Source organism: Neofelis nebulosa, chromosome 2 (assembly GCF_028018385.1).
Source record: "Neofelis nebulosa isolate mNeoNeb1 chromosome 2, mNeoNeb1.pri, whole genome shotgun sequence".
Classification (NCBI taxonomy): Eukaryota; Metazoa; Chordata; class Mammalia; order Carnivora; family Felidae; genus Neofelis; species Neofelis nebulosa.
The window spans coordinates 71,408,727-71,431,724 of NC_080783.1; the positions used below are offsets into that span (position 1 = coordinate 71,408,727).

Genomic DNA, 22,998 nt, shown 5'->3' on the forward strand with positions numbered 1-22,998 from the left:
CTAGGAGCAGAATTGCTAGGTTAGATGATAATCCTCTTTAACTTTTTAAGGAACTGCCAAAGCTGTTTCCACAGAATGTGTACAAATTTCTATTTCTACTAGTAATATATAAGAGCCCTAATTTCTCTACATCTTCACCAACGCTTATTGTTCATTTTTTAAATGGACACCCATCCTAGTGGGTGTGAAGTGGTACCTCAACAATTTTGATTTGCATTTCCCTGATGATGTTGAACATCTTTCCAGTGCATAGTGGTCATTTGTGTATCTTCTTTAGAGAAATATCTATCTATCAAATCCTTTGTCCACTTTTTAATTCGGTTATTTGTCTTCATATTGTTGAGAGAGTGCAAGTGGGGGGAAGGGGGTGAGGGAGAAGGGAGAGAATCTCCAGCAGGCTCCACACTCAGCACGGAGCCCAACATAGGGCTTGATCCCATGACCCCAGGGCCAAGACCCAAGCCGAAATCAAGAGTCAGATGCTCAAAATGACTGAGTCACCCAGGTGGCCCTTCACATTGCTGAGTTGTAAGAGTTCTTTATATATTCTGGAAACTAGAGATTTATCAGATATATATAATTTACAAATTTTTCTCCCATTCTGTAGATTGTCTTTCTACTCCTTGATTTTAATTTTGATGATGTCTGATTTATCTATTTTTCATTTTGCTGCTTGCTTTTTTTCATGTCATATCTAAAAAACTGTTGCCTAATACAAGGCCATGCAGATTTTCATCTATGTTTCCCTACAAGAATTTTATACTTTTAGCCTTATATTTGGATCTTTGATCCACACAGAGTTTATCTGTATATGGCATGAGGTAGGGGTCCAAACTCTTTCTTTGGCATGTGGCTATCCAGCTGCCCTGGCACTAAAGGCTATTCTTTTCCTAATGAATGGCCTTGGCATTCTTATCAAAATTAGTTAACCATAAATCACAATGCTCTTTTAAATACCTAGGTAATATTTCAATCCTATCAGATGGTCTTTTCATTTTAAGATACTAAATACACTAAGTCATTTTCAGGTTTAATAAAAACAATTTTGAGGGTTTTGTTATGGGAATCAGAATGTTACTGTTTTCTGAAAAAATAAAAGAATGGTAATTTTTTTTGGCATTCCACTCAGGAAGTTTGTTTCTACTGCCACCTCTGATAGATATAAAGGACAAAATACCGTTAGGATAACTAACACTGCCAGGATCTCTGACATGCCATAGACACTACAGAAAAATAAATAATATTAACACACAAAGTATCACTTTGAGTAGTTTGGACACCATATCATTCAAAGAAGGATTTAAGGCAGCTTATAAAAATACAAGCAAGATAAAAATAAGTATACAAGAAGCAAAAGAAAACAAGAATAGGCAGCTATAGAGACTATAATATACTGTAATATGCTAATGCAGAAATTAGAGGTTTTAAGTAACTAAGTGACTAAGTTACCTATCACTGTCTTAAAAACCTGCATATCATAACAAATTGTCAACATACAACACATTTATATTTTAAAATCTGAGACAAACAGGAGCCTTGAATTGGGAATCCATCTAGTTTCTTATTTTGTTCTATCATTGATTAAGTCTGTGACCTGAGTTCAGGGCAACTGAATCTTTTATTTTTTTTTTAGGTTTTATTTATTTTGAGAGTGAGAGAGAGAGAGAGAGCATGCACACAAATGGAGGACGGGCAGACAGAGGGAGAGAGAGAATCTTAAGCAGGTCCTATGCTGTCAGCACATAGCCCTAAAATTTATAGGGCTTGAACTCACAAACTGTGAGCGAGATCATGACCTGAGCTGAAATCAAGAGTTGGTTGCTTAACCGACTGAGCCACCCAGGAGCCCTTAAATCTTTCTGAACCCAAGTTTATTTCTCTCCAATACAAAAAAAGATGTTTGGACTTGATGTCGAAGAAACTTATTTGTTCTACAGTTCTTGAGTCTGTGAGTCTAAAACTGCAGGTCTGCTCCATCAAGAAGGTGCATTCTTGTTTTTAAAAATGTAAATGCAGTACTAAAAATAGCTGCATCATATGCAAGTAAATAGTGTGGAGGCTTTACTTCAGGTCCTTGAATTAGATCACACAAATGTCACTAAGAAGAGTTACTGAGTAAATTCCTCAGAAGAGTTACTGATTACATGGATGCATCCTATTTCCTGAAATAAGAATGTGTGGTGGAGAGATACAATTCAGGTCAATACAACTAAATAAATGATACATTTAATTTCTATCTCACAATCAAGAAGAGAATTGGGTGTTAGATCAGTGACACTGACCACAGAAAAAGTCGCTGGGACCCAACTAATTAAATTGGACAGATTTCAAATATTAACACCCTGAACTTTAAAGCCACTTGTTCCTCAATTTTTTTAAAGCATTTGTTAAGTGTAAAATTAATTTCACAATTTAAGAGGCAGTCACATTTCAATTACATTTTGGTATGCCTTCTGCAAAACTTGCCAGGCTCCAGGGAAATGGTTTTATTTATAGTAAACATGCTCAAACGCAAATCTCATCACCTAAACCCAGGAGATCCAAGCTAGAGCAACCTCTGCCTTGGAAACATTCTTACAGTTATGGTTTTTCTCTCTTAAGTGTATTTTTAGGAAAGCCATCCATGGTCTGGTTTGCTGGCTCCCCTCCATTCTATGAGGAAAAGATTAAGTTACTGATGCCCTAGAATGCATCTGGGCAAGGAGAAGGCAAAGCACCCCTACCCACTCAGGGCAATCCCCTGAAGCTAGGATAGTCCCTACCCACCCACATCTGCCCCTCTGGCAGTAGTTCCTTTTTTCCCCTGGGTGGTTCCTGTGAGAAGGAAAATGAAGGACAGCAAGTTCCTGTTCTGCCTCCTGGGTCCAGTGTGTGCCCACTAGGAGGAGGCACCAAGAAAATCCCTGGGCAGCAGGCTGCTTCCTCTTTCATGAATCCCATGGTTCAATAATGAAACTGTTCAATAATAAAGAGGTAGCCTACGTAAGGGAGATAATTTTATCTTTCCTTGGAAAAGTTTCCAAGCTCCAACAAAAGTTTGCCAACTGCTAGGGTCAAACTTAGATCTTAATAAAATATATCCCATTACTATTCAATTCAATTAAAAAAAAAAGTTTACTTATTAGCAAGGGGCTTCAGAGAGTACCACATTAGAGTTATGTTCCTTTTACAAAGTTTTTCCACCAATTCTTTATTTCCTATTATTCACATTGCCATTTGACTGATTAAGAGCTCAGAGACATTAAAAGACTTGCCTAGAGCTAAAAAGCTGTAAGTGTGCGAACTGGGAATAAAGATTTGAAACTCTTAGTTCAAGAACTGTTTATTAAAGGCAACTGCAAAGTATTCTCCCAGGGTGCCATGGTGGATATGTTCATTTGATGAAACATTGCCAAGGAGGAGCAAAGCCTGTACTGGGCACCACTGACACAGTGAGAACAAAACATACACAAAACCTATCCTCATGACGACATCATTAGCTGTAACTTAAAGTGTATGTGCACACTCACGCACGCGCGCGCACACACACACACTCCCTGAGGTACCTAAAGGCCACAAAATTTGGAGAGGAAAGTGGTCACATCTATTTTTGAGGTTTAGGAAAGGCTTTGAGAGGTCGGTAACATTTGCACAGGGTTTTGAATTATGGATAGGAATGACCTCACCCATTCCTTTTATTTGATTATCAAACAGCAGTCATCCTTTCTAAAGTGGGTTCCCAAGGGCTATAAAGAGGTTTTTAGTGTTAGGTAATATTTATTCTTCACTAAAAAAGGCTAGGATAACAAGCATTTCTTTGTGCATTGTTCAGCTTGATTCTTCTGATCATACAACTCTGCAAACCTGAGATAATTCTTCAGTGTAACAATGATGGTTACTTACAGAAAGGGTTGATTAGGCTAGTGCTCTTCCCATGATACTTAAAAAGAAGTAACAGTGGGAACGAAATAAAAGGCAAGTCTTGTACCTTCACTGGACCTCAATTTTCCTTGCTTTTAAAATGAAGGAGCTAAACGATTTAATCTCCTTCAACTTTATGATTATATAGCATTTCCAAGCAAAAAAAAGAGTACAGAAGCGATTGCTTGGCAAGTACAGTGATATATTTTTCCTCATATGATATAGATTTAAAAGAAGTATTCATTTTGTTTTAATTTTTATTATAAACTAGGCCTTGGTTACAAACCAGCTGATATGGCATTTAATTTTAGGATGGCAAGAAGCATGGAGTTAAGTTACATAGGGTGTCCTGGAAGTAAAGAAATGATATGATACTGTGAAAGTATGTGATATAAAAAATGTGAAATAACACTGTAAAGACTACTTTTATTTACTTAATAACATTTAAGTATGCCCTCCTAACATTGTACCGGATAGAAGGAAGAAAAGTAAAGGTTCTGGATTCAGATCCCAGATCTGCAATTTTCTAGCCATTTACTTAGCTTCTTTGTGTATTAGTTTTCTTATGCCACACAGTTTGTAGTGTTATTGTGCAGATTAAATATGAAGTATGTATATTATCTGTTCCTCAACATCTGTTCTCTTCTCTAGTATTCCTGACTTATAGCTGGTATGGTCATGTGACTATGTTATGGTCATTGGCAAGTAAGTGCAACTTCCAAAAGGAGCTCTTCTCCTCACTTTTTTTTTTCCCTTCCCCAACTGGATGGGATGTTGTGGTTAGTCACCTAGAACACCATGGTGAGGACAACACTTCATAAGGCTGGAACAACAAGAATGAAGATGTCTATGTCCTTGATACCGTGGAGCTGCCAGATCAGCCCTGGACATCTTATACTTTAAATTGTAGTATGTGGAAGAAATAAAATTTCTGTCTTATTTAAGCCACTGTCTTTGAGGGTCCCTTAAGAGAGGAGGTGAGCTGTATGTTAACTGGTACAACAGTCAACACTAGTTCAGTGCTGAATGCATCGTACATGTTCCTTTTTTCCATGGGAAAGAGACAAAGTCATCGTCTTTGCCTTTTTCTCTAATTAGAGCTTGTAATTTAGTAAGGCAGGCATGCATGAAAATGATTAACCACACTAGCAGGCCAATTATAAATGTGTAAAAAGGTATGATCATATCATATCTTGATAGGGGTCTGGGAAGCACAGGTGGAAACATTTGTGGGAATTCACCCAACAGTTCACTGAAGATTTATTGCATGTAAGTTTTACCTCAAAAGAAGAAAAAAGAACTGCTAAATAAAAGGTGTAAGCAGGATAACAGCTCAAGAGGAAGAACAATTAAAATGAGAGGGATTGTGGACAGCTTCACACAGGATCTGACACATGAGGATTTCAACTAGTGGAGAATTGAGAGGGAGGAAAGAATATTCACTCTGAAAGAGCAGAGGAATTGAGAAGCCACTAGTATAGTGCATTTAGGGACTGTAGGTATTTTATTTATGAAGTCTAGGATGTGTACAGAGAGGAAGGAGAGGTGAGGGTGTTAAGACAGAAGTCAAGGCTACCAGGTATGATTGTGCTGCACTGTAAAAGCCCTAGGGGATTCATGCAGACCATAATTGGAACCCCCTAGAGTTATAGAGTGTGCTAACTGCATTAACTATATGCAGCAGACTCAGTTATGGCCGGATTGCAGTGGACCCTGAATGTTACTATGAGAAATTTAGGTTTTAACCTGCTGACATTAAGAAGTAATGGAGGACTAGGGTGCCTGGGTGGCTCAGCTGGTCGAGTGTCCAACTTTGACTCCGGTCATGATCTCACAGTTCATGAGTTCAAGCCCTGCATTCAGCTCTCTACTGACAGCACGGAGCCTGCTGTGGATTCTCTGTCTCCCTCTCTCTCTGCCCTTCCCCTAGTCATGCTCTCTCTCTCAAAAATAAATATACATTAGGAAAAAATTTTATAAAAAAAAAGAAGTAATGGAGGATTTTCAAGCAGGAGATGAACACATTTTAGAAAGGTAAACTGGATACACTGTGGAATACAAACCTGGAGACAAAGTGAGGATATCTATAGGAAGCTACTGCTGTATTCTGGGTGAAAGATGGGCTTGAACTAGAGCAGGGGAAATGAAAGATGAATGGATTCAAGAGACATTTCAAAGTCAGAATCAACAGGATTTGTTGGCCAAATGGACGTCCACAATACACACGAATGCAGCATTCAGGTCCCTGCAATTCTAAATCAGCTGGCCTGGGATGGGAATATGCATTTCAATAAGCAAAGCAACCCAGGTGACTTTGTTGAAGATGGTTCACCAGCGATATTTTTCAAAATACCAGGACTTTTGAAAGTCCTCTGATACTGGTAAGTCCTTTGACAGTCAACCAAGCCCAAATCTTTTTACCAAAAACAAACCAACAAACAAAACCCTACATTTTTGTAAAGAAAATAATGGAAAGAGAAAGAAGCAATACCCATTATTGTATCATTTCATGTCACAAAATGTACACTCTTTTCCTTCCAAATATAAAGCAAAAAAGATAGGACCACTTATTATCTGGACAAGGTCATGTCAGAAGGTAAATAAATTAGGGAATGCATAAAATAGTAAGGCATTTTAGCAGAAGTCTGTTATCTTATACAAAGGCAAATAGGTAGGAATGTTATCTAAAGGGTCTGTTAACCCTTACATGCTGCTGAGTAACAGGAAAAATAATTCTGTCTGATTGTGTGATCTTTTTTTAAGTCTCCTCCCTTCTACTCTGCCAAATCTGTGACAATAAAGTAGCATTACTAATGATCTTTCACAAGAGTAGGATGGTTTGTACCTATCTTCTGGTGCTAACCAGAAGAGTCGGGGAAAAAAAATATTTTCAGTAATCTTAAAAAAGTCCCCCTACACAGACCACAATAATATAAGAGATGTCACAGGCTGCACAAGATTCATAAAAGGCAAAGTTGTTTTTGAAAAAGAAGTAGCTAAAATCTCATGAGTTAACAGATTAGGGACCCCTCCAGCATCTCTGAGTCATTTACTGTATCAGAACAAAATAAAACCACTATGAAAGGAAAGAGCTCTTCTATGAAGATAGTGAAACTTCAGGAGACAGGGGACCTTTTCACAAAAAGGCCTGTTTTCTCTTAAATCACAGTTTAAATTGCTGAGCAGTCATTTAGTGTTGAGAATATTACCAATGATAAATGGAAAAAGGCAAAAGCTTACATAATTATAAAGCTGTACTCTGTGCTCTTAACCATGGGCACAGGACTCCTCAGCTCTTCATAACCTTGTTTTTAATTTCCCTGAGGAACACCTAAAGGCTGCTGAGCAAATGTTTGCAAGTCACAACTTGTTTTATTAGAAGTAATTGTGAGAACTCCAATGGGAAAATAAATAAGGTTTCAGAGATTTCCAGATCTCTATTTCCAGTCATTCCCAAGACGTTTAGGGTGTGACTTTAAATGTATAATATGATAAAAGTTTAAAATCAGATACAATACCATGCAACACACTCTCTCACTCCAACTGTTGGATACTCCTGAAGACAAAACCCCCAAAATCCCTGGATATCCTGACAAACCAACTTCTCAAACCGGCATGTGTGCCCAAATTACCCAAGTCTCCACTCTCCTCAAGGCCAGTTTTTCTCAAATGTGAATATTCAGACCAAATAACACTTGCTGTGCTATCCTACTGTGAGGAAACAAGAGCTTATTAAAAATTTTCACTTTTTTCACTTTCACTTCTTTTTGTATCTGGAAAAAAAAAGATGCTATAAGATGCAGATTCCAAAGTTAATTTTTAACTGAGACAACATCTTGTGTAAAATATATTAATTTCTTTTTAAGACAATTTGAACATTATAGATCAAAATCAAAAAGCCTAGTCAACCAAAGATAAAATCAGATTTAGGAGTACAGAGTACAAACTAGTTGACAGGTAAGAGTAAACAAGTCATTTAACCTTTCTGTGGACCTCAGTTCCCTCATCTGCCCCAGTTTAGGATGTTTGGGGTAGAACATACTGTAGGACATGGGTTAACAGAATCATCCAGGGCGGTTTAAAAAAAAAAACAAACAGATCAGTAAACACTGTCTAAGACCTCTTGGATAATTTGGGGGGCAGGGGAGAGGGGGAAAAGCGGATGTAAGACAAATTTAGGATCATTGCCATAGGGGGTCAATTCATAACTGGGAAAGCCCTGTATTCTGTATAACAGTGTACAAATACGCACCATGGTAGGGAAACAGACTTTTGATAAGGTGTCTTTGTGTTCCACAATGATCTGCTTTTTGAACTGTTTCAGAAGAAGCATATAGAATTTGGAAACAAAAATAGCAGTTGCTTAGAAGATGTTCTTCAAAAGAAAGAAAGAAAAAAGGTATTTTGATACTTTGGCAGATGGCCCACAGCAATAGCACTCTAATGTTAATCTTGGTTCTGTGAAAATTCCACAACTCATCAGTTTATATGACAAGTGTTTCCTCTTGGAAACAGTATTAATGGAAGAGACTCCATTGATAGCATTTGCACTGAGGTTCATGTTGAGAGAGAAATCTGAGTGGGACCAAGTCTTCTCCCACCAAGCAGCAATGGCCCTTTCCACTCGATGCTCCCCCTACTAATACCCTAATCATTTCAATTCTATCTATATTCTCAAACTATCTACAGATAGTTGAGAAAGGACATAGATCTCAATGACATGACTTAATTCCAAAAAGGCACACAGCCATGGACCAAAAAGACAATTTTAGATTTCTGTTTGAATGACAACAATTCCAACAATGAAGGAGGTATTTCCTCACAGAGAACATCAGGGATGGGGGTAAGGATTGATACCTATTGAGGTAATATTCCTTGCCTCAGGTGCTTTATATAAAGTACCTTATTTTAATTTTTCTTTTGCAGGATCACAAACTGCCTTCCCTTTCTACATAAGGATACTGAGCTTCAAATTTATGTAAGTTGACTAAGGTCAAAGAATTAGAAAATGGAAGACCCAGATAACTCCAGGTCGCTCCAATATGAAAGTCCAATCTCTAGCTCATTTTATTCTAATTTAGTTTTTATTTTTAACCACAGAGATACATATCTATATTTTAATGAGTCAAAGAGCTTCACAAGGCTTAAGAAAAACATTAAGTCCCTTGCTCTCTTCTTTCCCCTCCCCATTTCCTGCTTCACCTTGGCAACAATTTTCAGTTCTTTTGGTTCTTTCTGGTATTTATCTCTGTATCTCCAAACATGCTAATGTTGCTACTATTGATTTTTCAGTTTTACTTTTCTTCCCACTATGCAAAGTAAGGATTCAGCTCTTTTTAACCCCCCACTCCCTGGCCCTGACCTGCAACTTTATACTCTCCCCATTCTCCCAAAATAGTTATATCTTCTAAAAGGAGGATAGTTAGATAAACATTCAGCTTTTACTTTCTTCTAACTATGCAATGTTATTCACTGGTAAGCCATACTATGACTCCTTTTCCTTCCCTGAAACACCTTTCCCTGAAAAAACTTTATTTACTTTATTTCCCATCATACTAATACAATCCATTCAGACACTTCAGTTACTCTACCATTTTCATCTTCTTAGAGGAGCTCCCCTTGAGCTGTTTGACTTCAGTTTAGATTTGTTGACCTCTAGGCCTGAAGGTAAACCTTCATCTCAAGACCTTCTTTCACCTTGATTTTGAGGATTCCCTTTGTTCATCTCTCTCTCTAGTTGAATTCCTCATTTTCAGTATCCCAAATTTTCATCTTTCTTGTTTTACTCATCCCATTTGGTGGACTAAACCCTCCAACAGCTTCCTGAGAAAGTGTTGGCAAAGAAAATTTTTTGAGACCTTGCATCACTGAAAATACCTTTACTCTACCCTCAGATTTAACTGATAGTTTGCCAGGTTAAAAATTCTAGGTTGGAAGCAATTTTTCCACAGAATTTTGAAAGCTTTGCTATGCTCTCTTCTAGCTTCCATTTGTTTTTGTTGAAGTCTAGAGCCATTTTGATTCCTGATCTTATATTTAACTCACCTGGAAGTTCATCCTTCAGTTCTGGGAATTTTCTGCAAATATTTTTTGGCCAATTTCATTCTTTCTGTATTCCTTTGTGGGACTCCTCTATCAGGATGTTGATTCTTCTTGTTACTCTAATTCCTCCTACCCACCTTCTTTTTAAATGAACTTTTCTTACTTCAGAGATAAAATATCTTAAGCTTGCTGTCTTTGGTAACCAATATTATTCTCCAAGTGACAGTTAACCAATCCTGAAGAAAATAAAATAGTAATCGAAGTGGTAGCGCTTCCAGAGCTCTACTGAGGCTGGGCATATGTGAACCAAACAACATTCCACCACCAATTGCCCAGCTCAACCAGAATAACTTAACTTTGATTAGTTATATATTTTGGGATTTCAAGTTTGAAAAGAATCACCGGCTTATAGGTATCAGATTCCCACCACCTCCACCCAGAATGCTTTAATAAGGTCTATTTTTTGTGGAGTAGTAGAGACAATATGGGTGATTTGGAAGGTGGGAAAGGCCCCTCTGCTGGGTTTCCCCCACTGCTGAGACTATTCTACTTCTATGTAAGTGTTCTGCCAGGGTTCACACTTGTGGTAAGAGGGCACTTCAAATCCAATGCAGTTTCGGGACAGGGGGAGGAAATCCCCTTGAGTTACCTCTTCCACTCTGTCCTAGAAAAGAAAGTCGCCTGCTTTTCCAACCCTCTGAGGTACGAATAGTAATAAGATTTCACATTCTATGTCAGAAAAGTTGCCACCTTAGCAAAAGAGATAAATAAATTAGTGAGAGATACACCCTGTCTTTTCTGTATTTTAGTTCTGTATTAGCCTCCTTACCCACAATTAGTGTCAGAAACAAAAGTAGGAGTCAATAACGGGAGTACATACCCTTAAATAAAAGGACATCCTCTGTCTTACATAGTTAGGGTAAAATTTTAAAGACATGCAAGAGTATGTGTGTTTTCCCTACTTGAAGAAGGGAAATGGATGAGAACTGTCACTCCTAACATTTAGTTATAATCATTTCCCACTTTTAAGAGAGTTCCCTAACATAAGCAGCCAATTTCCCAAAATGACAGTTTGCATTTGTAGTCTCACTTTCCAATATACCCATAACACGCTGTACCTCAACTGTTAGTGTGTTACAGTCAGGCAGCTGAAATAATAGAAACTTAAATATCATTGAGCCAGCAGTGTTAGAATTTAGATTTTGTATTTTTTCCATAAGCTGGTGGTTAGCTAAATGCATCACGATAAACAAGGTAAGACAACTCCCTACTCATCAAACCAAAAGCTCCCCAGACCAGGTTTACATTTTGCTGGATGTTAAAACTTGGTGAAACTTTTTGTGCTATCTTTTAAGAGTTGAAAGATTTCACAGCCAAAGACCACACCCATGTATTTCAGCTTTGCCTTACTTCCTTTTTTCCTCTAGTAGTACTTCTTTCTCTCAGACTGTTTATCAAATTTTGTGAGTTGAAGTGTACAATCAGTGTAACACCAAAAGAAAACCGGACATGACATGTGGTATTCTACCCCGATGTGAACAGAAACATGGCACTGCTCAGTTAGCTTGCTCAGCTTCCTAAGGGGTATCCTCTCCTGCATTAGGGCCATGTTAAAATCTGGAAATGGTGGGTGGGGGTGAGGTTTATGCAGTTTAAAATGACTGTTTAATATTAAAAATCTGTTTTCTTAAGTCATATAAAGCAGTGCTCTGCAGAATATTCTTGGATGGGGGAACTGCAAGAGAAAGAAGACTGTGTGGGAAAGAGGAGCAAATATGAAATGTCCTAGGATCTGTGAGATTTAAACGTTAATCAAAAAGGAGATAAGGATTCTAAAAAACCAAGAAACATCAATATCAATGGAAAGACATTTCTAGTTTAGAGACAGCAAATATATGAAATCACGAAATTATATTATAGTAAATGCTACATAACAAATGGCCATGAACAGTAAATGCATTTAAATATCCCACAATAGTTGATTTTATTCAAGCAATTTGAAATATTTTCTTAAACAGATCTGAGTCCCTGATTTCTGTCTTTTTAACAAGTCACTCTCCCTAGCAAATTACCTAGTTGTGTTTGTTCTGCTGTTCCAGAGAATAATGTTTATAACTCATTCTACGCAAATGTTTCAAAGATTCTTATAACTTCAACTTCTTGAGTAACAATCAAAATGGAACTTACATTATTTTTCTTAGTCCACTCAATTCCCAGTTAGTGCCTTACTGAAATGACTTGAAAAGATAGACCTTGTGTTCACAACCTACTTTCAACACTTTTTTTTTTTTTTTGCAAAGCAAAACTGTTGGTAGTAAGTGAAAGCAACTTCAGATTACCACTGCTCAGTTTACTCTCATAATTTAGTATTGATAATTACTATCAAAGAGAGTATCCCTGCGTAAAAGGAAGAAAACTCAGGTTACTATCAAGTTACTATACAGGACATCTCCCTTGTGAGATAAATGATTATCATTATTTACTTCCCAGACTCTTTTTCTTAAAAGAGTAAGTCCCTTAAATGTTTTTCTTGGTTGCACAAGAATGCAAATGCATTAAACCCTACCAAACTGTACTTAAAAATAGTTATGATGGTAATTTCATGTAATATGTATCTTACCATAATTTAAAAAAATGTTTTTTACGACTGGGGATTGAAAAACTATGACATATGTATTACACAGGTCTCAAAGGCTTGTTTTCAGTTTCAAAGAACCTAGTTCCAGTCCTTCTCAATTTTTTTGAACAGTGTCAAATATTGCACCTAGTTCAAAAGACTGTAAACTAATTAGCCATCCACCCACAAGGCAGTTCATTTTACATTCTCTGCTAGCCTTTTTTGAAGATGACTCAGAATCTTGGTCCCAGACTATAAAGAGATTTTTGTTACCTATTCTAGATAATAGCCTCCTCTTTCCCTCTACCCATGACTGAAAACCACAGCAGCAAGCATAGAAGATTGGGGGGTGGGGGGATGGGGGGTGGGGTGGGGGTGGGACAGGAGTAAAAGGGAATGACAGCCACAACATAAATCCTACAGGAACCAGAAACCCAAACTTGTCTTGATATAATGAAACACAAACTAGGTGAAATTAAACAGTAATACAGATGTTTATAAAGTGTTAGAAAACAAAAAACCAAACAGTAGTTAACAGCTAATCAGTTAATGCATCACATCAGAACAGTTAGAATAGTGAAGTTTTATATCACAGGCTATCTATTTTTATTTACCATTTACTTTTAGATAATGAGCACAATTTTAAAAAGCATGCAAAGTCTTTCGTTGTTATAAGGCACACTCCCAAATCATGTCAATAATTATTTTTTTCTAGATTGATACAAAGTCAGTTAAAATACTCAAATATGCAAGCATTCAGATAATGACTGCATCTCTCTGTAAACAGCACTTATGAGTGTCTTAAAGTCCTCCACAGTTTACAGATGTATACTGTTATATGACATTACCCGCCTAAGGTCATATTCTTGACAGTGATCAGAAAGTGTCTGGAATAATCATTTATAAAAGGTAATAACTCGGGGCACCTGGTGGCTCAGTTGGTTGAGTGTCAGACTCTTGATCTGAGCTCAGGTCTTAATTATAGGGGCAGGAGTTCAAGCCTCGCGTTGGATTCTGCACTGGGCGTGAAGCCTACTTAAAAAAAAAAAAAAAAAAGTAGTAACTCTACCAAAGAGTACAAAATACACTATTATCCACATATAAACAGTAAACTATTAGTCTAGAAAAAAGGTGGCCTTTGGTGGTTTGTACTTGTTAAAAGCCATCCCTGTTCTATGTGTGTGCACGTGTCACACACGTATCTGGACTGTGTTAATAATCTTCACTTCATATTAAATAAGTACAGGCATGATGAGCTTGTATCTTTTTTTCACCAACTCATTTTGAAACCCTCTTATGGGATTTGGCTACAGTAGCATGTAAGCTTGGTTATTACCTCTGAAGAAAGAAATTTCCCAACAAAATTGGGAAGCTAATGACAACAAAGTCAAACTGATGCTTTCCCAGTTGAGTGTCACTCCTGGTTTCCTTCAAGGCATAGAAGAACTTGCCCATGTAGAAGCAACACCCTTTACTTTCTTTATAGTATAACTGGAATAGAGGAAAGGACAGCAATACCTTTTATTATCAGCCTCAGCCTACCTACAGCATTTTCTCTGACCATGAAAAAAAAAAAAAAAAAAAAGAGGTGGGGGAGAGAAAGGACTAGGATAAACACAGAATTCTTCTTTGTTCTCAACATACGGGTATTTTAGACTCTTTCATTTATTTGGATTTACTCTGAGGAGTTTCTGATTGTTAGCTTTTTTAAGTTCTGAGCCTTTTTCTGTGGATGTTGCTATTTTAAGAACAATAGTACTTTCAGGCCAAGATGGTTTCATGAGTTAATTCTTTCAGATCTTCAAAGAATAGAGAGCTCTTATGCTCTTTAAACTACTTCAGAGCAGAGAGAGAAGGAACTCATCTCAGTTCTTTTTAGGAAACCATCATAACCCTGATATCAAACTCTAGCAAAGATAATACAGAAGAAGAGGACTATAGATGACACCCAATTACTGATTTTAAGTAAAAATGTTACCAAAAAGGAACCTATATGCTTAAATATTACACCATGATCAACTGTAAGGCTGGTTCACAAACTGGAAATCAACTAAAATAACCCATCATCCTAATAGGTCAAAGAAAAGCACACAATAGGTCACCACAGATGCCTAAAAGCCATATGACAAAACTCAACTTTCACTCCTGATAAAAATGTTTAGTTAAGTAGTAATGAGAAGGCATCATCTTAACAACAAGAAATATACAGACCAAATGAACACTCAACATCTATTATTCAAAATTGCTCGCAATATGCTAGCCAATGTAAACACACACACACACACACACACACACACACACACACACACACACACCTTGGTCCAAAATCCACTCTTTCGAAAAATCCTAGTAAGCTAGAAATATTAAAGACACTTCCTTGATAAACAGAACGTATTGGAAATTAATAGTAAATGCCATATTTAATGATGACATGGTAAAAGTATCCAAAAACTAAGAAATAAGAAAAGGATGGCCAGAATCACTGTTATTACATATCACTAGGCTGGATTACATATCACTAGGCTGGAGAAACTAGCAATTCATTAAACCAAAGAAAGAAAAAAAGTATAAAGAAAGATAAGACTATGTTTAAATGATTGTTTTCCTAGAAAATTCAAGGGGGACAATTTATTAAAACTAATAAATTTAGAAAATCGGCCAGATGTATAATCACTCATCTACATACCAGCCACAAAGTATTAGTGAATATAATAGCTAAAACAGACCAAAGGATTATTTTAATGAAACATAAACAGTTTACTTTAAATTTTATGTCAAAATGAGTGCAATAATATTCAAGAAAATTTGAAAAAGATAAATGAAGAAGGACTTGCTGTAGGAATTACTTTAAAAATGCCAGAATCAAAGAGATTGGTATTTGTATAGGGAGAGACAAATAGAACAAAGTGACAGAATAAGAATAATAATAATAATAATAATAATAAAAGACCCATGTAAATTTATTATACTAAGGTAGTATTTCTAGTCAGGAAGAATTGATTTTAACAAATGAGTTCAGAAAAAAATGGCTAAATCCCTATCTTATATAATGTACAAAAATAATTTTCAGATGTTTTAAAGAGTAGAGCATAAAAAACTATAAAATAATTAACAGGCAATATAGGAAAATATTTTAATAATTTTTGAGTAGGAACTGCCTTAAGTGATAAAAAACAAAAACAAAACCTGGGCATTTTAAACCAAAAGACTGACAGTTCTTGAAAATATCTGCCATATATTTCATTAAGGATTAATATATCTGTACTCTAATCAAGTACAGATAAATAATTTTGAATAATAATGGGCAAAATATAGGGACAAGCCACATTAAGAGATGGTTAACTATGTTATGGTACATGCTGATAGAGGAATACCATGCTGACATTAAGATAAAATAGAGCTATGCATGGCAAGACTTGCACCATATATTTTTTGGTCTGAAAACTCAGAAAACAGAATAGTATGTATATACAATCTCACTTTCACAAGAGAACGAAATAACATGTTTTGTGCATGTAAGAGAGATGTAGACGGTCTTGGAGTACCTACGACTGGAGAAAGGCCTGAGAACGTTTCATTTTCTTTATAAATTGTTGGCTTTATACATGGTTGTATCATTTTGGGGTTTTCCACCCCTTCCAAATGATGAGAAAATTTTTCAACAGAATACAGTACTTGCTTCTCTGCTACATTTGAAATGTGTATTCCAACCATGGTAAGCAGGAAGATCATTTTATTTTCCTACATTTTCATATCACTTCACTTCTGTTACTACCCTTTTTCCCTTAGGATAACTTGTCAAAAGCATCGGTGAGATAAATGACACTTTACATAGCAAGGCTGCTCTACTTTTGCTTGTTACAGTATAACAAGGGACACACCCACTCCTTGGTTTGAGTCTCTTCCCCCTACGTTCTTCGCTTGACAAGCACAGCTTTTTACACCTGTAACTCGTTGTTTCTGTTCACACGAGAGTGGAGACCCTAAGTAACGCCTGGTTCCCACTGCGAGTAGGGTATGCTTTTGCTTTTTCCGCCTCGCCCACCCATTCTCTCCGTCACCCTCGGGGAAGTTACCCCACTTCTCATTGACACGGCTATGATGACACCCCACAGGAAAGCAGAGAGCGGAATTATGCAATAACCTTGGGAAGAACAGAAAGACCTATTTAAAAGTTTTCGAAAGAATAACCACGATAATACTGCTTCCGGAAGACAACCCTTGCCCCGAAGGGAGTCTGGGACACTCGTGCCGGGACCCACTGCTCACCCAGACATCGCAAGCCCTGCCTCCCCTGTCTCCCGGCGAATAGGTCAAGTCGGCGCGAGCGCTGGACGCGGAGTTGGGCAGGATCCCTCCCCACGGAGCGTCACGGCGGGGACAGCGTTGCAGCGCTGACGTCGCGGGCCCGGAAAACCCCTCCCGGGTCCGCTGTGGGACGTACACCCGGGTGGTTTCTCTCGCACAACGTCCCTCTCCACTCTTGAGAGGTGGTTGTCTCCGCAGCTCTTCGGCTTCTTTCCCTGCGGCACCAGTACTACCAGCGCACCGCCCTCGCTCACACACACAAGTTCCCCGCCATTGTGTTCGACGGGTTCCGAAAGACGAACTCGCTCGCGAAGTTTCTTACTCACAGTTCAGGGATTCCGCGCCCGGGATCCGCAGCGCCCGGCCGAGTGAATCGACCGGAAGTTGCTTTCCGTTCCTGTTCAGAGGGCAGCGCCTGCGCGCGGAGCTTTTAACCCTTCACCCTCCACCCGGCCAGGCCAAACCAGACCCCTCTCGCCCCACCCACACTCGCCCCGCCCGTCCAAGCCCCGCCCGTCCAAGCCCCGCCCCGTCCCGTCTCACCCGGGAAAGGAAAAAGGACGGCAGCCAAAAACCATCAATGTCAAGGTTAAAGGTCACCTGCCGGCCTTGGTTAGAATTTTTCCTAAAGAGAAAATAACCAGGTTTAACATCACCCTGTAAGTGGGTTAGCATACACAAGAATCATCTGACAGACTTGTTAAAGACGTAGATTTATCAATTCACCCCTAGAGATCTTAGAGTTCAGAGCAAACTGGGTTGTGGGCGGAAGCCTGGAACCTGCATTTTTGTCGAATCCTCATGTGAATGTGATTAAGGTGGTTAAGGTTCACACTGAGAAGCACTACACACACACACACACACACACACACACACACACACACACAACCCATTTGGCTTTTTCCCAACTGTAACACCTTTCACTAAATACACTTGCTAAAGTTGGATAGTTGGTAAATACAAGCAGAACTTCATAGAAAATTCTCATGAATTAAGACTTCCCCATTATTCCATTTCCTCGGCATGCCTGAATATTCTCCAAGATAGAAATTTTAGACATTACATCTAGAAATGTTGGAACTCCCAGTTTTAGCTCTGATACCTACTGGTTCAGGCAAGTTGCTTAACCTAATGAACCTTAATTTCTTATCTGACAAATGGAGACAGTGATAACTTACTTCGCTGGATGAATGGTCAATCCAATAATGTAAGCAAAAGCACATGGTAAATTTTAGAATGTTCTGCAAATTAAAGATACTGTCCTGCCAGCCTCATGTCAGGCTGGCTTCTTGCCACCATCAAGGTTTTCCCTGGGATTCTTTGCATGAAACTACTGCATATGTGGAAGCTTCCTGACAGCATTGAAGTCTAGGACTTTCCACATTGACTGGAGCATAATTGCATCTGACTGAATGCATATAGCACTCTCAGAAGCTTCTATATTAATTACCTATTTATTTATTTAATTTAAAAAATATTTTTATTATATAAATATTTATTTTTGAGAGAGAGAGAGAGAGAGAGAGAGAGACAGAGCATGAGCTGGGGAGGGGCAGAGAGAGAGGGAGACAACAGAATCTGAAGCAGGCTCCAGGCTCCTATCAGCACACAGCCTGACACAGGGCTCAAACCCACGAACTGAAAGATCATGACCTGAGCCAAAGTTGGGTGCTTAATCCACTGAGCCATCCAGGTGTCCCTAAAAATATTTTTAGAACTCTCACTGCTTTTGTACATATCTTACATGGGTTGATGCTGTTTGAAAAAGACCTCATCACCCAGCACAAGCATACTAAGGACATTGAAATAACAGTTTGATAGACAGGATTAAAATGAGCAGGAGTGGCTCGGTGGGATGAGCATCTTACTCTAGATTTCAGCTCAGGTCATGATCCCAAGGTCGTGGGATAGGGCCCTGCATTGGGCTCTGTGCTGACAATGTAAAGCCTGCTTGAGATTCTCTTTCTCTCTCTCTCTCTCTCCCCCCCCCCCCCCCCCCGCTCACACTCTTTCTCTCTCTCGCAAAGTAAATAAATAAAAATTAAAAACAAATAAATAAATAAATAAAATGACTGTGAATACTATAGGCTGTTATCAGGTACAGCCTGCTCTAGAACATATGTTCTCTATCCATAGACTTGGCAAAATCTTCTGCAATTGAGAACTTTCTTGTCCTAGGGATCTTGGCCAAGCCATGCCTGAACAGGTCTTCAGTCAGTGATTCTTTCTTCATTCTGAAGATTCAAGCCCAGCCCTGGAATTCTTGAGCTCCCTTTTTTCTGGTCACATGGTCCCATATAACTTAGAAGGTGGTATCTTCTCATGGGAACTCAGCATCTTGCTCCCTGGGATTGTAGTTTTTCTTTGTTAGAGCAGGAGGATCAGGTTCTGGTTGCATCACTTTTTTCTTACACTTCTGAGCCATGGTTATTTGCATTACTTTCCTTAAGCCTGCAAGTCCAAGGGTTTAAAAGCCTGCCAAGTTGCAGTGCATTTTTAAATATCGAGCTTACTTTTAAAAGTTAAAGCCAAAATATATTGCAAAAAACATTTAAACAAACAGAAATATCTTGTATATAACATTGTGATCAGTTGAAAAGTTTCTGTAGTAAGTAGTAATTGAGTTAAACACGACAGTAAAACACTGTTTTTTTAAAGAATTTATTTTTTATGGCAGTTTTGGGTTTATAGCAAAATTGAGTGGAAAGTACAATATATGCATAAGCCTCTTCCATTATCAACATCTCCCACCAAGTGGTACATTTGTCACAACTGATGAGTCTACATCCACGTAATATTATCATCCAAAGTCCATAGTTTATTTTAGGGGTCAGTCTTCATGTTGTACATTCTATGAGTTTGGACAGATAGATAATGACATGTATCCATCATTATAGTATCATACTATAGTAGAGTAGTTTCACTGCCCTAAAAATCCTCTGTGCTCCACCTATTCATCCATTCCACCCCCAGTCCCAGGCAACCACTAATTTTTTTACTGTCTCCATAGTTTTGCCTTTTCTATAATGTCATATGGTTGGAATAAAAAGGTACGTAGCCTTTTCAGATGGACTCCTTTCACTTAGTAATAAACATTTCAGTTTCTTCCATGTCTTTTCATGGCTTGGCAGTTTATTTCTTTTTAGCACTGAATAGTATTACATTGCTTGGGCGTGCCAGTTTATTTATCCAATAACCTACTGAAGGACATCTTGGTTGCTTTCAATTTTTGGTGATTACAAATAAAGCTGCTGTAACATAAGTGTGCAGGTTTTTGTGTGGACATAAGTTTTCAACGCCTTTAGGTAAATACAAAGGAGTGGAATTGCTGGATCATATATATTTTTAGTATGTTTTTTAAAAATGTTTACTTACTTATGGGGGGGTGCAGAGAGAGAGGGAGAGAGAGAATCCCAAGCAGACTCCATGCTGTCAGCACAGAGCCCAACCAGTGGCCCAGTCTCAAGAACCATGAGATCATGACCTCAGCTGAAACCAAGAGTAGGACGCTTGACCAACTGAGCCACCCAGGCACCCTTAGTATGTTTAGTTTTGTTGGAAGCTATCAAACTATGTTCCAAAGTGACTGGACCACCAGCAATGTATGCCCACCAGCAATGAATGGGAGTTCCTGTTGCTCCACATCCCTGTCAGCATTTCGTGTTGTCAGTGTTCTGGATTTCAGCCATTCTAACAAGCATGTAGTATATCTCACTGTGTTTTAATTTTCACTTCCTTGATGACATATGATGTGGAGCATCTTTTCATATGCTTATTTGCCATCCATACATACATCTTCTCTGGTGAGATATCTGTTAGGGTCTTTGACCCATTTAAAATTTGGGTTTTTATAAGCCATACAGAGAAAGATATATACCATATGTTTTCACTCTTATGTGGATCCTGAGAAACTTAACAGAAACCCATGGGGGAGGGGAAGGAAAAAAAAAAGAGGTTAGAGTGGGAGAGAGCCAAAGCATAAGAGACTCTTAAAAACTGAGAACAAACTGAGGGTTGATGGGGGGGTGGGAGGGAGGGGAGGGTGGGTGATGGGTATTGAGGAGGGCACCTTTTGGGATGAGCACTGGGTGTTGTATGGAAACCAATTTGACAATAAATTTCATATATTGAAAAAATAAAAATAAAATAAAATTTGGGTTTTTAGTTTTCTTGTTGTTGAACTTAAAGAGTTCTTTGTGTATTTTGTCTAACAGTCCTTTATCAGATGTATCTTTTGCAAACATTTTCTCCTAGTCTGTGGCTTGTGTTTTTATTCTCTTCACATTATATTTTGCAGAGCAGAAATTTTTAATTTTAATGAAGTCCAACTCATCCAACTTTTTAGTAAATTGAAAGAGCTGCTTGGTGACTTCTAATTGAAATGGTGGAATGTAATAATACACCTAGAATGCATAAGCATTTTGAACGTGGAGATGCTAAAAAAATTGAATAAGTAAGAAAAAATTAAACATACACATTTCTTAAATATACTTTTTCCTCTCTTTTCAACTCCATGATATTGTAGTCATAAAGAGAAATGGCTACATATTTCTCCAGTGTGTGAAACATGCATGCATGCTGGGATAGATAGAGGAATTTCATGGTAAAACAGTTTCAAACATTTTCCTTTTTCTATAATGATGATTAACTTTTTAGAATTGACATACAGTATGTTTTACTGAGGTTAAGACTTGAGTTGAGACATTTATTTGAGGATTAATCCTTTAAAAGGTTGACATAATTTCCCTACAATTTTCCTTTATTCATATTATGTTTATATACCTTAGGTTAGCAAGCAGGACTTTGAGGTGGAGTGGGATGAAAATGAGAACTGAAAAAAAGGGGGGCACTTGGGTGGCTCAGCAGGGTAAGGACCTGACTCTTGATATCAGCTCAGGTCATGATGTCATGGTTCATGAGTTTGAGTCCCACTCTCCGCCCTCTGTCTCCCTCTCTCTCTGTCCCTCTCCTGCTCTCTCTCTCTCTCTATCAAAAATAAGTAAATAAAAAAAAAAAAGAAAATGAGAACTGCATACTCATTGAATATATTTTAGGTTCTATTTTCAAACTGCTTAATATTTTATTGAGAGTTCTGAATATAAATCTAGGGAAAAGGAAAGCTGCCAGTATAAACACCTACTACAACTTGGAATGCCAGGTATGCATCAATGACCTCAGCCAAATCTTTGATGTGAAATATCACTATTAATAGAATCTGGTTGACTTCTGATTTAGGATGACATCTGGACTAGCTGTTTGTGGCTTAGACTCTAAATTAAATTACTAAAGAAAAATTAGAGAAATATGAAAACTCATAATAGTTTTGAAAGGAAGAACTGGTGGCCAGATCCAGCATGTATGGATGGCTGAGCAGGCTCTCCCCTGTACAGAGCACCCAGCTGACAGAGGTGGTCACTTGCCAAACCCTGCCCCCTTGGGCTTGAGTATATCCCAAAGGGGTGCCTTTTTCTAAGTCAGAAAAAGATGTCAAAAGAGAAACTGTAACCCTGTTGACAAGCATCCTAGTAACAAAATGTGACAGGATTTCCAATCATTTGCAAGACCCATGGGATTGAAATGGACATAACCTTTGTTGCTTGAAGATAAAGAATAGTAATGGTTATAATTGGCCTGAAGAATAGTAATAAAACTATCTGCCTCATGGCACCTACTAGTCAATTAAGCAATAACCCCACTACTATGTGGGACCTGCACATAGTATTTGACAATTCTTTGCCCAAATATCACCCAATAATACTTCTCTCTGTTGTCCATTTTGGAGCTGTGGTTTGGAGTATACCAACATGATCCCAATGAGAGTGGACAAATGTTCCATATTTAAGGGTATGTGAAGCCAATAATGAAAAGGGATGAGCAGACAGAGCTGTGTGTTGGGCTCTCTCTGAGACTTCAATTTAAAAAAAAAAATTTTTTTTAACGTTTATTTATTTTTGAGACAGAGAGAGACAGAGCATGAACGGGTGATGGGCAGAGAGAGAAGGAGACACAGAACCGGAAGCAGGCTCCAGGCTCTGAGCCATCAGCCCAGAGCCCGACACGGGGCTCGAACTCACGGACCGTGAGATCGTGACCTGAGCTGAAGTTGGACGCTTAACCGACTGAGCCACCCA

The 22,998-nt window shown here is 38.2% G+C and overlaps 1 protein-coding gene across 7 annotated transcripts in view; it reads right to left on the reverse strand.

Annotated features, from left to right (window-relative positions):
• The window catches only part of TANK (TRAF family member associated NFKB activator), a 94,837-nt gene that overhangs the window by 62,355 nt on the left and 9,484 nt on the right, over positions 1-22,998 (reverse strand). For 3 of the 7 annotated variants that reach the window (XR_009257508.1, XM_058715166.1, XM_058715165.1), the window contains exon 1: positions 16,829-17,183. The exons of 1 other annotated variant lie outside the window; for it this stretch is intronic. Coding sequence is in view for 3 of the 6 variants with exons in the window: in XM_058715166.1 (XP_058571149.1) it covers positions 16,829-16,836 (8 nt within the window). In the remaining 3 variants the exon portion in view is untranslated. 3 more of the 7 variants (XM_058715162.1, XM_058715161.1, XM_058715164.1) reach the window with 3 other exon arrangements.